Below are 16,032 nucleotides of genomic sequence, written 5' to 3' on the forward strand. Positions count from 1 at the left end.
AAAAGGTGTGTCACACAGGTATGCTGCTTAGGACTTAAGTACTGTATCTGCCACAATAAGATGTTTTATGCTCTGATTATATACGCACAAAACTGTTTGCCATTGGCAGCACATCCTCATGTTTCATTTTTATTTTTAGCTGTCAATACTGACTATAACTGATGGGTGTCCACGTGAGAAAGCAGTGAGTGCTTGTTGATGTGTTATAAAAGAGTTGATTGACTTAGAGATCAGTTTCCTGTTAAGTCGTTTTCTCATCATAATACCACAAAAGACCACAAAAAAGTAAACAAACAAAAAACATGCACAATGTAGGTATTTGACAGATGGCTAAAAAAGACTTATTTTACCAAGTTGTATCCTTATTGTAAAGCAAATTGATTTTTAAAAATATGTCTCAATCAGTATTCAGGGTCTAAAAAGTGCTTTAAGAGGAGGCATGAATACATTTTAAGCAAACATTGTAAAAATCTCCTTGCAGTTTTTGTTTAATTTGTTGTTAGAGAATGTTATTATAGTCTGTAAGAGAATGAATATTTAAATTCCTGCACCATTAGTTTAGGAAATGTCTCGTCTTGTTTTTCAAATAGAGTCTTAGCTTGAAGTATCAGCAGTTTCTGGCATTTCTGCAAAGAGGGGATGTTTTGATCGGGAATCTTCTAAAAGGTGTGTCATGCAGGTATGCTGGTGGAAATGTTTCTAAAAATTTAATCGCCAAAGCATGATGCTTTAGTGTTATATAATCTGATTATATAACCACCAAAAGCACCAAATTGTTAAGCATTGGCCGCCTATCCTTGTGTTTCATTTTTTGATTTTGTCTGCTGACACTGAATATAACTGATGGGGGTTAATTAATAGGTGCTGGTGATGCAGGCGGCATGGCTTTTCATTATTATATTAAAATTACTCAACAATTTGAATCTGTGATAACAGCTCGAGTTATGGTGCAGAAGTGTTTCTGTTTGTTTCTCCACTGAAATCATAGGAATACAGCTCACAACAAGAATATAATAAAACATGAATGTAGCAGCTTTTATTTTGACAAAATTACAGACATTTAATTTAATTTAATTTAATTTAATTTAATTTAATTTAATTTAATTTAATTTAATTTCGAAAAGGCACAAGTATTGCATACCAGAATCCAGGATATTTTCAGGTGGAGTGTGTCCATGTGTTGGTCACACAGGTATGCTGGTTGGGACTTTCCTTGTAACATTAACTGCCAAATTATTATGGTTATAATCTGAATTTATAAGCACCAAAACCACCACACTGCTTGCAATTGGCAGCACATCCTCATGTTTTATTTTCGTTTTTGGCTGTCGACATTAAATATAACTGATGAGTGTTCACATGTCTACAGGAGAGAGAGAACAATGCGAGTGTTAGTCATGGCATTGTAAAAGGGCTAACTAAATTGGAGATCAGTTTCCTGTTATTTTTTTTTCTTGTCATTATAATATAACACCACAAAAAAATAAAACACCAAATGCACAATGTACGTGTTTGATAGATGGCTAAAAGAAAGACTTGTTTTACCATGTTGTATCCTAATAATGATGTTAAAAAAATATCCTCTTTATTTTCATTTTTTTAAAATGTTTTACTTCCCCTAGATGTTCTCCTTTTTTACACTGCAGACAGCACTTTGTGTTCAGTGAGCTGGTGGCTGGTCTCAGATGGTTTTGTAGTGAAGACACTGTATGTGGACACTCTGAACCAGTTTGGATTACCAGGGTCTCTGTGTGGCCGCTTGGATGTACTGCCAAATTCATAAAAACAACATTGGAGACAGCATATGGTCGTGAAATGAACATTCAGTTCACAGCTCTGGTGGACATTCCTGTAGTCAGTGGCACACCTGTGTAGTAATTATGCGGTTTTATTTAGCACCTCAACATGCCACACCTGTCAGGATTATCTTGGAAAAGGACAAGTTTTCTCTAACCCGGATTCTTAAAATATTGCTCCCAAAATCTGAGATAAACATTTCCTTTGAGTGCATAAAATAAGTTTTAGAACTTTAAATTTATTATAAAAATGGGAGCAAAAACAGGATGGTTGCATTTATATTTTTGTTCAGTGTACCTCAATAACCTTAGAGTGGGAGGACAGAACAAATCTAAAATTCTAAAAAGTCACTCCACAGCCACCGCCTCACAGTTCAGTCAGAAAATATGTATTGTTCATTCATTATATTCAGAAAATTCACTGAGCCTATAATTAATGGGGCAGCTATGCATGCACAAAGACAAACATGAACATGCAGTCTTGTCACGACAGTGGTTTATGCCAGTGAGCCCTGTCATGCTGAAGATCAGGATTACTTTCTAAGCATGACCAAAAGAATGGAAATATGACCAAGCAGCTGATAAATAGCATAAATAGGTCACTGATTATGACTTGCACTGGGCCACCCAAAAGCCTTTATAAGCTGGCGCACATTTGAGGAAACAATATTCATCAAATCTTTTCTGGGTACTGTATATTTTGCTGAGTGTGTGTGCTTTATCTAGCAACACTGTTATGCACGGTCATTATTTTTATCATATAATATCACTGACTAGGCAGGATATCTGGGGCACATTCAGAAAATTGATGGCTACAGGGAAATTAAAATTAGGTCAGTACATGCAGGTGATGCAGGCTGCACAGCACTTTATTATAAAGTAAAATGACTCAGTGATTAAGATCTTTGATAATAGCTCTCTACTCACTATCACAAAAAGGTGTTTGTTCCTTAACTGAATTTATAGCGAACACATGGAGAAAAAATGTATTTAAATTTTTATTTCTTAACAGGCAAAAGTGTGTTTTGACAGACATATCTCAAATCTACAATGTTATGCAGCTGGAAGGTTGTTACAAGCCTTGTAAAACCTTTATGTTTTATTGTATGCATCAACCCCATGTCTGCGACTGTGTGGCCTTCAGAAAAGAAAGTGAACATCAAGTATGTACAAGTACAGCACAGTCGATAAATGAGTCAGATGATCACTTATACAAGCAGGAACTGGTTGACTTGCAGTCTGTTAATCATTAACCCTTTGAAACCTAGATTGACATCTGTTTTCTTGTGCAGCATTTAGATGCCTCCAACAAGCATTTAAACTTTTGAAACTGAAATAAATTGGTCTGATTTCTTTAGAAAACACACAGAAAAGGGCTATAAGTAACTTGAAAATGTCCCACAATTAGTAAACGTGACAAGAAAGTTCACAGAAATTCTGTTTAAAAACAGAAAGGGTAAAAGTCTGAGAAAACTATATCTATAATTTTGGAACTAAAATTTTGTTATGGAAAAAAAATGTTATGTAATTTAATCTTTAGCACTTTTTTTCTGGTCACTTTCTTGTTTGTTTTTCTTGTTTTTTTGCTTATTTTCAGGCAATTTTCTTTTTGCTGATTTGTGCTAATATCTTGCTAATTTCATAAGCTGCTCATTGCCTTCTGCCCATGTTTTTGGAAGAAATCAAGACAATGTGCTCAGGTTCAAAGGGTTAACAGAGTGTTTAAGTAAAAGACAGACACACATGATATAAACATGATTATGAAGTTCACCATTCTGCAGCACGAGAGTGTGCTGATTTTTGTGCCTGCACTTGTGTGTGTGTGTGTGTGTGTGTGTGTGAACAACCAGTGACCTCGGTTATACAACTGCACATTATTCTTTATGAGATATAGTAGTGGTCGCACACAGACGTGACAAAGCAGTGTTCCTTCTCTTGTCGTCAGACACTCAGCATTCCTCAGTGTTCCAACTTGTAAATGCTCCTGACACTGAACTCTATGTTATCGCAGGTGGCACGTGCTTATGCCTTGACAGGTTTTCCATCATTCTTGTGCTGCACTATGGTACAGAGGGACTGTTACATAACAAGTCAGTAACAAAGCACTTGGTTAAAAGGCACCTGAATGAACGTGATAAAGCATGACGAAATAGAAACCCATATGCCACAATAATTTCATAATTCTCTAAGACACCTTTTAAATCTTAAAAAAAGTACATTATCAGCACATATATAAATATAACATTTATACAATTTGTCCCTTTTGTCTCCATTTATATAAAAGAGCTCCAGTATCATGACTATGAGTTTGTTCAAATGATGAAAAAATCAGTAGCTGCAGAGGAAAACATAGCATCAATTGTTTTTTTTTTAAGAGTCTTCGTGCATTATTTAACTTTTCTTCTGTTTCTTTTCATCCTGAGCCCGAAAATGAAAATGCGTTTCAGTATAGATTGACATGAAGTCATGAAGCGTGCAGGCGTAGTGTCCCTCAGGGCAGGGTGTTGTGTCCGCAGCACAAAAATGTCTCTCAGTGTGTTTAGAGTCAGCAATCACATAGAGGTCCTCAGTGATTCATCAAAGAAGGCAAGGCGGTCGTGTGCAACCAGCGGCGTATTCTCCCCAAGAACTGCCTCTGTGAAGTTAGGCCGTCTCCAGGCGTAAACCATACTGTTCAGGAACCCTTGCAGGGACACACTGGCAACCTGAATCAAACAAAAACAAAAGTATAACCAACAATTCAGACATCAGATGATAATTTTCTCAATAAAATCTTGCTCTTCTGAGACTTGCCTGTATTGCATAAAGGCCAAAGAGGCTGCGTTGTTCAATGTTTGTCCAGATCATCAGAGTAGACAGCAGAATGAGGACAAGAGCTAAAGCAGCGAGAAACATATGAAATCAATCTAATGTTCATTTAAAGCTGAAGTGTATTACATTCGCTTTATATTTGCATGTGTGTGCGTGTACCTGGTGTCCAGCAGAATAAGATGACCATCACCATATTTCTTGCTGTAGAAATCATTCTTTTGAGCCTCCGTCTCGAACGTCCATCTCCCTCCACAGGAAAAAGCCCTTGCTGCTCATATCTTTTATACCATTTACCAACCTTATAGTAAATGACCTGAAACAAGAGAAAATGAATTATTACAGTCTGTTTACACAGACGTAAATACACTACTCAAGTCTTTAGATAGCAGTGTATTGTAATTATAAAACATTATTATATATCCATAGATGTATAAAGCAAATATTCACTCCTGCACTAAGACGTCTTTCACAAGTAGGGAAACCTTTGAAACATGAGCAAAAGGTTTAATTCTCTTCAAAAGCACGGTGAAAAGCAATGAGAAAAAATGATTAAAGGTGGCTAGAAAACAACCTGAAAAAAAGAGTAGACATTTTTCAAAAAATAGGGAATAATGTCAAGAAAGTGTATGTCTGATTTTTAGAATTATACATTCAAAGTACTGTATGTTACACAATATACTGGGTTTTTGTTTGCACTTTTTTAAGATCTTTTCCTTTTCCGCTTATCAGATTCTTTTTGTAATTTTTCACTAATTTGTTGCAGATTTGTCATTTCTTGTTGCTTGTTGCCTTCCTCCCATGTTTTTGAAAGAGATTAAATTAACTTAACTTAGTATATTACTTACCGAGCAAGACACCATCACTGGTATCACAATTAGAAAAAGAAAAAATCTGATGAAAATGTCATGATTTATCTCCTGGGAAGATAAATGGGGAAAAAAAAATCATTTTAGCATAAACATACTATAAACTATAACAAAAACATTATATAATAAACACAGTACCAATCCAATACAGTAAAATGTTGATAAAACAAATAAAAACACTGTAAATGTACACTAAAACTAATGTACACTCATACAATTCTTTCAGTTTAAAAAAAGTGTTATGTGACAGTTTTATACTCACGGTAACAGAGCAGGAATCCCTCCAGACATGCAAGAACAAAATACAACTGAGAGAAAAAATCATAAATGTCAGGAACATAGGGGAACCAATACAATTTTCTCCCGTAACATTTTGAAAAGCAGTGACATTTGAGGAAGTATATGATGGAGGTTTTGTGCTCACCTGGTGCAGTATTTAGTATCATTAGGGATTATCAACGATCGGTCTGTGATTGGAGTAGTCTTTATGAAGGGAGTGAGCACATATGCTAAGTAAAGTGTCATGGGGATCAACCTGAAACCAACAGAGATACAGAATTAAAATGTGTACACCAGCAATAAGAACCATAAAGTTGGAAAGGTGATTAAAGTTATATTTAAAATTATTGTGTGCTGTTAATAAACTCACCACACAACGGCATAAACAGGTATAATGACTATTTTCCTTGTACACTGACTCTGTAAACCAGAACGATAAGAAAAAATCAGTTATTAAATTAGTCATGACTGGGTTTTTTTTCTCTACAAATTATAATCTAAAAATGCAGTGCACGCCTCACCTGTCCCCGCTCGTCCTCTGTGTCCTCTCTTGCTCTCCACCCTTGGATTGGGTTCTTTGACGTCCATGCGTAGACCACCACCAGCAGAAATGAAATAAAATAAAATGTCTGGAATGGACAAACACACAAAGATGCAACAATTTATTGAAGTATGAAACATACAGTGATGCAAAATGTGACAGCATGCATCAAGAAGCTGAAAGATGACTTTGCACAGACAGCCATTTTTAACACATGTAAACACTGCTTGTTTAAAAAAAAGCTTAGATTAGGCTGGTGTTTTGAGAATATCACTCAAATTACTGAAATTATTCATTTTTCAGGTTGGGGTCACTTCATTTTTATTTTCATCTGTTGAAAAATGTAAAATGACAGTTATTTTTTCCTTTGCCTAAATACTGTACATTTAAAAGGCTATATATTTTCCATATGTGTATTTTGTAGGAATGTCACAATCTGAGCTGAGTGAAACTTGTTTTTGTTCCTGCATTGCATTCTTTTTAATGTTTGTTTTACGTAAAATCAATATTATTCAGCCCTCAACTCTTAGCACTGTAAAATCCAATGTGAGCTCAGAAAGTGTTAGATTTAGGTTTATGCAGCTTAAAATAGAGCTGAGAAAACATTTTAACACTTAAAATAACTATGAAAAATGCAGCGTCACCTTTCAGAATGAGGACACAAAGCAGGGTAATCTTCAAGACATGACATGAAAAACACTTCACCATTTTGCTTTACAGGTTTATAGTATCACAAAGTTTTGATTTACTTTACTGCTGGAATGATGTGGCACACTGAGATAATTATCCACTCTCCAACCCTGAAAACTACGCTGGAAAGTACCCAAATCTAAGAGGATGTTTTTACCCAAGCGTCTCTAAACTCCTTTGTCTTGTTTAAGAAGATTAAACTTCAGATATGACTTCTCCGCCCACCAAGAAACAGTCTTGTTAATTATTAATTTGTAGAGGTAAAAGGTCTAACAGGATGAGTTGTTCCTTACCAGTGACAGTGGCAGACTGTATTGGCAGATGGCTACACTGTCTTTAGTGTTAACTTTGTTCATGATACTGGTGGACATCAGGATCAGAGCAGCCAGGAGGTCTGCCAATGCGAGCTGCACCAGGAGGTGCACCTGCAAACAAATACATATGAAGGTGTAAAACTGTGAGAAGCAACAAGAATCAACACATTTCCTGCATGTGTTAGTCAATGCCAAAAATCCAAAAAATATAAAATACATAATCAACATAATACAAATGGCATGCATATAAATGCATACAACCTGACCCACCTGTCCTCGTAGATGTCTCCTTCTCAATATGGAAACCGTTAGGACAGAAAAACTCCCAACCACACTGCAGAGAATCAGAAATATGTCAAGTATTAAACAACAGAATAGAGGCTGGATTTATCACTGCCTTAACTTTAGTAAATGTCTTGATGATGTGTGTAAGGTTTAAAATGAATGAATTTGAATGAATTAATGAATCTTTATTTCGTAAAAACAAAAAAATATATACAAATAAAAGCAAACAAGCCATATGGCCAAGTCCGATGAACTAAAACAAAAAGACAAAAAAAACCCCCTATACAACACATAAATATCAATCTCAGTAACTAATACTCATTTTTGAAAAGGAGTAGGGAGTATCCCTATCACATTCTACATAAATGCCTTCCCAAATTTTATATACAACCTGCTATTAATGGGACAACTATCCCAAAATTCAATATAAACAACTATTCCAGTTTCATATGCAACCCATTACAATATAAGATGAGGAACACAATAAACACTAAGCCTGAGACGGGTTTTATTGCACAGGTCAGAGAGGCTGAGTGTTATCTCAGACACATGTGACACCTGCATAAAATGTTGTAAAATACTCCCACATTTTCAAATATAACCGTCCTCTAAGCTCCATAGAAACTCACTGATTTGTTTTCCCGCATTTTCTCCAGCACTAGCTTTGTCCTCTTTCCTATTTTTTTTGCCCTCTTTGTCATAGGCCGAAGATAGAAATAAAGACTTATAAACAAAGTCACCGCAGCGGGTTGACTGAGCTCGCTTTTTTTCAGCTGCTTGCAAATACACAAGTCCACAATAGAAAAAAAAAATCTTAGTCTTGCATGTTGACTGAAATAACATGAAAAAGTCATAGTATAATATGTCATCAGAAATAGCATAAAAATGTGATACTATAGTATGTCATCCAAAATAGCATACAAAAGTGATTATATAGTTTGTCATCAAAAATAGCATAAAAAAGTCACAGCCCACCCTTTGTTACAGGTCTCCTTGCTGATGTGGTAAACCTCTTCACAATAAGAAAACTAAAATTTTAAGATTAATATTCTGCTGATTATAGGTTTACTGTACAACTTATTTTAAAAATATTTTAATATGCCACAATCCAGTTGCTATATAAACTCTTAGTGTAAAAGTAAAAGTAATGTAATGTAAATCAAGCATGAAAGAGAGGAAGTAGAAGTAAACTATATTACCTGGGAATGAGCAACACTATGTACTCAGTAGAGAGAAAATCAATCTGAAAAACAGATTTCAAACATGTTATCAAAAATGTTATGTATTTGTTATTTCCCCCTTACAGTTCTCATCAGTTTACAATTAATTTGTTCATGCACATAAAAGTTGAAATACCTACCTGATCTGCACTCAGTATACCATTAATCTCCATGATGAATATCCAATTATAAGTCTATTCAAAACTCTCAGTCTGGCACAGCTAAATAGTTTGCCTCCATAACAGGCCTTTATGAACATGTCCTTTTGTGTGAGCACACCTCTGTAACAGTCTGCACCTTGTCACGTGCTGCTGTTTTGACTCCACCTGCTTTGGGTGTGTGCAACTCTTTTTTTTCATGGGAATTCCCAGATGGAGCAGGAATATTCCTTGTCTTACTTTCAGTCTTTCAAAAAAAATAAACACTTAGAGGAAAACTGAGAAGCAAAGTTTCCCCTGTACTGTTTGTGTTTTATCCTCTCTTTATTATTAGTGGTTGATTTCAAACCAAAATGACAGATGTAGACATAAATGCCCTGATCTGAGCTGGTGGAGATCTATGGGAGTTAAAGGAGGTCCCCTGTCCCAGTTATCAACCAGGGGGAGTAAATGGAGACGATGGACTCATACAAGCACTTTGGGGTCCAAATCTGCAAAAACAAACAAACAAACAAACAAACAAACAAACAAACAAACAAAAAACTGGACTGATCACATAACACTGACGTCCTCTTCAGGCAGGGGACAGAGCAGATTCTTCCAGAGACTCAGATCATTGGGTGTGTGCAACAGGCTCATGAGGATCTTGTATCAGTTTGCTGTAGCAGGGCACTATACATCACTGGAGCACCAATGTTGGTAAAGTCAGCACAGCTGGTTTTTGTCCAGCTTTGTGTATGAGTGCATAATTCATTTAGGTTACATTCATCACGAGAAATAGATTATTTCACAGAAGTTTTACAATCAATAACTGAAAAAAGGAATAGTCTGAAGCCCCCTCTAGTCATTGAAGGTTTCACCTCTAGCCACCACTGGGAAGGGACCTTACCTACAAGGCAGTGGTTTCCAGCACCTCAAGCCACAGTGTCCAGATTTCTTCCTTTGTCATTAGTTCAAGGTCCACACATTAGATAAATTACCACATGTTCATTTTTCCCCACAAAAAATGAACACCATGTTGGCTCAGAACACAAAAAACATCAACATATTGCAAGAATAAACAAACGGCATTTCAAGATATGAGCTCTGTGCTTGAAATAATAATAATAATAATAATAATAATAATAATAATAATAATAATAATAATAATAATAATAATAATAATAATAAGAAAGATTGAGATAGAGTAAAAACATTTTAAAAAAAACTAAAAAGGAAAGAAACAGGAACAGGAAAGAAAGTCTGTAAATATTATTCATTAATTTTCACACTATGATAAACGCCTGTGTTATGGAGTCATCTAGTGGTAGGAATCGACTTTGCATTTTACTATATGATAAAAACACCTCTAAAAAATAAATAAATAAATAAATAACATAAGCATTTTCTATCGTCTTAATGACAAGCCTCTGCTCACAGGATATGTTGTGTTAATAGAACAGATTAAATATATATCCAAAAAGAGGGTTAAAAATGTATTCAAACGTTACTGTTCAAAGATATTGACTTGTGTTGATAAAGTTGATTCAAACTGATGACGTCGTGGATTCCACGTTGTCCCGGACGTGGCAGTCGCAGTAGTCCTGTGAAGAAATCAGAATAGCAGGATCAGAGTAAAAGTACTACACGTCGCCTCTGCTGCGGCTAATATCATCTCTTCTGTCACAGATTCAAACATTATCTGCCAGCCATGGGGCTCACCATCTCTTCACTCTTCGACAGGCTGTTCAGCAAAAAACAAATGAGGATCTTGATGGGTGAGCGAAAGCGCTGTTTGGTGCACGAATGTTAGCTTTAGCTTTAGCTAGCTGAGTAGTTGGCTAACGTTGGTTCTTTATTTGCTTTTAATTGCAGTGCAGCTATTAAACTTTTGAAGTATAACATTGGGGCCAAGGCGGAATTAAAACAGAACTACGTATGAGTTATTGTTATTGCTGAAAAAAATACAACAAAAATAGCTTTTCCACAACGCGATAAGTTAGCTAGGTTTCGGTGTTTGTTTTAAAGAAAGTTTGTTAATGGAGTCTGTTAACGACAACTTTAGCTCGAAAACTGCTTAAATCAAAGTTTTAACATTATAAAAACTTTAAAAACAGGTTTGGCTGCAATGGCCAAGTGTGTCATTTGCCTAATAAGTACTTGCAAACAGTAGTACAATGTCCTGTTGGGGGATAATAGCCGATAATTGATAATCTACTTTAAGTTAGCTTCTAACTTGTTCACGGTAAACAGTACGTTAATTCGTTTTTTTCTACTATGTCTAACTTTAGCTAACGCTAACTAACTCCACGTTTGGCAATGTGTTACGTCATTCTTCTGTCATGTTTCTGGATATTTAGGGAGTGATGTGTTTTCTGCGATTTCAATATACACAAATCAGCTTAAATAATTGTGAGATTTTTCCCCTATCATACTTATTGATTAGCATGTCTTGGTACACGAGTCGTTACACGCAGTCACATGTATCCTGTTATTGCATGTCATCTGTTTTCTGAAGATTAGACTTCAAGGAAAACGCATGTTATGCAATTTACAGCAGGTTGTCATCCATAGCTGCAACTTCCATCCTCTTCAGATATTGATGTAGATTTAAATCACCCTTTTCTCGCTGTAGTTGGACTGGATGCTGCCGGAAAAACAACCATCTTGTACAAATTGAAGCTTGGTGAAATTGTGACCACCATCCCAACCATTGGTAAGAAACCCCCTAACACTTATTGTCCTTTTAGATTTTTTATTGTTAACATTAGCACAGATGACTCATTGAACTTTGCATGCAGTTTTCTAAAGATCTGTCCCTTCTCTTTCCCCTGTAAAGGTTTCAACGTCGAGACAGTAGAATATAAAAATATTAGCTTCACTGTTTGGGACGTGGGTGGCCAGGACAAGATCAGACCCCTCTGGAGACATTACTTCCAGAACACACAGGTATGAGTGTGACTGTCCAAGTGCTGTGGGACACCTTCAGTGTCATAATTTTTTTTCATTAAACATATTTTCAATTCAGCTATTTGCATGGAATTCAAACCTGACAAAGATATTAACTCAAAAGTATGAGGATAAATAAATATAAAACATTTAAATCCATTAAAAGTTATATGCAATAAAGTAGAATTAAATGGGAAAAAAAAGTTTTAAAAAGTACGCGCTAGCTGGATTCTATGAAATACTTTGTGAAGAAGTGTGTTCTGCTTGCAGCACCAGCTTCAAGATGCTTCATTTATGAAGAATCAAATCTCTCACCGTGATCAGATTGGATTTTGTTTTCCACACAGTTATAAAATCTGTAGGATTATGGGGGGCCCGATACTAAATCTTGAGTTTGAGTATCTTACAAACATGTTTTTTTTAGATTAAGATGAATTGATTGAATGGTTCATTCAAACATTATTTTTGTTCCTCTGGAACAAATAGACAGCCTCTTTTGCAGTGTTTTGTATGTTCAATTCATTTAAACACAAATACTTTGCAGTTAATTTTTTTAATGGCTGTTTATGTTAGAATGTGTTTTTTCCCCGGCTACATTGGTACAGTCAGTGAAAGTAGACGAATGTAATGCTCAAACTATATACTTAATACTCTTTTATGTAGCCTGTTACTTTTTACCCAAATCAGCCCTGCATCAGCCAAGCTACATAATGGTATATATATAAATACAATTGGTAACATCGCATCTCAAAATTTCATCATAAATGCTTCTTCTCTCTCAGTCAGTCTTGTAGTTGTTTGATCTTGGATCACGTTCAATAATTGGCAACTTTAAATATCTTTGTACTCTAGATGGTAAACTATACATTACTACATAAAATTCTAGTCTCTGTATATTACTTTGACTCACTATAATTAGCCTAAATAGGACTGCTTCTAAATATTATTTTTACTATAGATGAATCTCCAGAACAATTTCACAGTTAATTGATTAATTTGGGTATCATAAATGTAAAAAAAATGGAAAAATGTTTGTCATAGTATCCCGGAGTTCCAGGTGATGTCTTAAATACCCATACTCAACAATATTCAGTACACAATCTCATTAGATCAAAGAAAGCAGCAAATGTTCACATAGCTGGAACGAGAGAAACCAAAAACACCTGTAAATTGTTTATTGATTGCCAAAATAATTGCAGATCAACTGATCAATTATTCTGCTAATTATTACAGTTTTAAAATTAAGAACAGAAAAGCTAACCACTTGGATGCTGTTTTGTTCGTTTTCATTTAGGGCCTCATCTTTGTCATTGACAGCAATGACAGAGAAAGAGTGGCAGAGTCTGCAGAGGAGCTCGGGAAAATGGTAGGTATTTAATATGTAGGGACTGATGGAAGAGTGTTCTCTATGCAATGATGACGTGTAGATAGTTTCATAATTTAACTCTCATTGTGTGTAGTTAAATCAGAACTAATAATAAAAATATTAACATAGTGTAAAAACTCTGTATATAGTCAAACCAAAACCTGTATGCGTTTGTTTGTACGTTAGGGAAATACAAATTTGTCATTATATCTCAAAATGAAAGGAATGGTGTATGTATGTAGTGCATGGCTAACTCATACATTTTAAATCATTTGGGTAACCATATTGACTTACTCTGAACACATTCACCATACAAGTGCCAAATAGCCTCAATTCTCACATTATAATTATCTTGTGCTGTGTCAGTGTTACTCATGTAGCCTGCTCATTTCGATGGGTGTGGTCAGCTTCTTGATGAGTCACCAAAGTGTTAAGTGAGGGCATTTGTGTTATCGCTCAGGGATATGAACCATATCAACCATTTGTGTTTTTGTAGTGCATTGAATGCATTGCTATTATGGATTTAATTTACCTTATTTATTTCTAGTTGCACAATAAAACCACAACTACAGTGTTACAGATTTAAAATGATTATTTTTTTTAACCTTTTTATAACAGTTTTGACTATTGGGGGTGTTCTTCAGAATAAGTTTGGTGTTTGGGGATGTTTTTGCCTTTTAAAAAAAAGATATTTATTTATGTGTTCTTTTATTATTTGTTTTGGGTACTTGTCATACTTTAAGTCCATTTTTCTGATGATACTTTTTACTTTCACTTAAGCACCATTTTCAAAACAGGACTTTTACTTGTACCAGAGTATTTTCACGGGGTGGTATTAGTACCTTTACTTTTACCACTGGTGATAACTTAGAGTGGCGGCCAATTCAGCTCAGTTCAGACAACTGGATCCCTTTAAGGACTCATGTCAAACCAGTAATATTATCACATTTTAAATGTATGTATTTAATAAAATCCCACTTTTATCTCTTGTTAATGTTTTGGCTGTAATATGAAATCTTAGAGCTGATGTCTTATGTCTTATGTCTTTTACCCCTCTAGTTAAGTGAGGACGAGCTGAGAAACGCTGTTTTGCTGGTGTTTGCTAACAAACAGGACCTTCCCAATGCCTTACCAGTCAGTGATCTCACAGAGAAACTCAACCTACACTCCCTCCACAACAGAAATGTAAGTAATCTGAATACACATGCTCCCTACACCTGCGTTCAGATTCAAATCCTTAAGCACATGCAGAGCTCCATTTATATTTTCTCATTTCTAATTGGTGCCATATAATCTCTGGCCCCACAGTGGTATGTTCAGCAGGCCTCCGCCATCCATGGTGACGGGCTGTATGAAGGACTTGATTGGCTATCCAAAGAGCTGTCCAAGAACTAAAGATGGATCGACTGGACAGATGAGAGAAAGAGACTTAACTCCACAGGACAGGAGAGAAGGCACAGACATTCAATCCAAAACATTTGGTCTTCCAGCGCTGACATTCACAATGGGGACAAGGCTGGTGGACGATATATAATCATTTTTGGGAAATTTTAATATTATGGTTTTTTTCTCTTATTATAATTACTATTACCATGTTATCTCTTAATATAGTCTATGTTTATTTCCTTTTGTTCTCAGACTCTTACATGGCAGCAAGTGGTAATTATACATTCAGTTGCATGATGAGCAATTGGCCTACAACAATAAATGGTTAAGGAGTTGTTTTTCCACTTGACACCTGGGCTCCTGTCTAGGCAGCATTTGCAGTAATCGAGCACTTGTATAGCTGTTGTCGAGCCTAGATTGGGTCATATGATAATGTAACTCCAGGGCTTTGGTGAAGGAAAACTTTTAGGCTCCCTCAGGCTGTTCTTCTCCACAACCACTCGTGAATATTTGACTCCTTAGCAGACCTGACCCTTTACTCTTCCCTGCTATCGCTCATGCCAACTCATTTCTGTAAAGGCCTTCAGCCCAGAGAAGGAAATGGGTGAGGATTAGCAGTGATTTCAGAGATAGGTTTTGTTAAATGTGTGGGACCTCCCAGTAAATGCATCCAAAAAGGAACATTGTGCCTTCTGGTCCCTCTTAACACAAATCTTAAAAATCCTTTTCTATATCTCATTCTGAGTTCATGCTTCCTCGCAAGATGCTTTAGTGACTTTTTTTGCTTCTGAAAGATAAAATAATGCAATAAGACACTTCCTTTTGTTTTGAAATGTATGCTGTGGTGCAGAAGAACTGCAATAGTGTAAGTGTAGTTTGCTTCTTTACAACATCTTTATCAACTAGCATTTTGCCCTGTTTGAACATTTGTAAGATTGTCCGCAATCCTCTTCCTTCAACACCCTCCATGAAAAACGTAAAAAAACTTCTGCCCACTCTTAAGAAGAAAAACAATTAACTAAAAGGAGGAAGGAAGCATTCCAGTGTTGACACATGACTGCTGATAGTAAAGAAGCATGTTTTGTTGTTTTTGTTGTACTGTCTGAAAGATAATACTAATAATATAATAATATTCTTAATTTACCCCCCCCCCCACAAACTCAAAAACATACCTGCCCATTAGTTTGTTTTTGTGTATACATTCCAACTTTTGCTTGCAGATGCTTAAGCTGCCACTCTTAAAATTACTTGCGAAAAATATTTTCCACAAAAAAGCTCTGAATAAAGACGGTGTAAAAAAAACCAAATATGCGCTTTTGGCTCTACTCATTGTTACCCATACCCATTCAAAATATTAAAACACTCCTTCACTTTGATTTTGTTTCAAAATAA

General features: G+C 35.6%; 2 protein-coding genes across 2 annotated transcripts; one reads left to right on the forward strand and one right to left on the reverse strand.

Annotated features, from left to right (window-relative positions):
* Positions 1-2,781: 2,781 nt before the first annotated feature.
* On the reverse strand, positions 2,782-9,243 carry LOC121950713 (uncharacterized). The gene is made up of 12 exons (XM_042496795.2): positions 8,943-9,243; positions 8,782-8,825; positions 7,568-7,631; positions 7,277-7,408; positions 6,274-6,381; positions 6,123-6,172; positions 5,898-6,008; positions 5,736-5,781; positions 5,453-5,524; positions 4,767-4,920; positions 4,590-4,672; positions 2,782-4,501 (listed from the first exon to the last, which is right to left on the reverse strand). The coding sequence occupies exons 1-12, from the start codon at positions 8,973-8,975 to the stop codon at positions 4,349-4,351; spliced, it is 1,050 nt and encodes a 349-aa protein (XP_042352729.1). The 5' UTR covers positions 8,976-9,243; the 3' UTR covers positions 2,782-4,348.
* Positions 9,244-10,507: 1,264 nt separating this feature from the next.
* On the forward strand, positions 10,508-15,947 carry LOC121949934 (ADP-ribosylation factor 4-like). Its single transcript, XM_042495802.2, has 6 exons — positions 10,508-10,717; positions 11,575-11,655; positions 11,779-11,888; positions 13,183-13,254; positions 14,314-14,439; positions 14,563-15,947. The coding sequence occupies exons 1-6, from the start codon at positions 10,651-10,653 to the stop codon at positions 14,647-14,649; spliced, it is 543 nt and encodes a 180-aa protein (XP_042351736.1). The 5' UTR covers positions 10,508-10,650; the 3' UTR covers positions 14,650-15,947.
* The last annotated feature ends 85 nt before the right edge of the window (positions 15,948-16,032 follow it).

The sequence above is a fragment of the Plectropomus leopardus genome, chromosome 7, assembly GCF_026936395.1.
Source record: "Plectropomus leopardus strain MGB_pleo_1.0 chromosome 7, ASM2693639v1, whole genome shotgun sequence".
Taxonomy (NCBI): Eukaryota; Metazoa; Chordata; class Actinopteri; order Perciformes; family Serranidae; genus Plectropomus; species Plectropomus leopardus.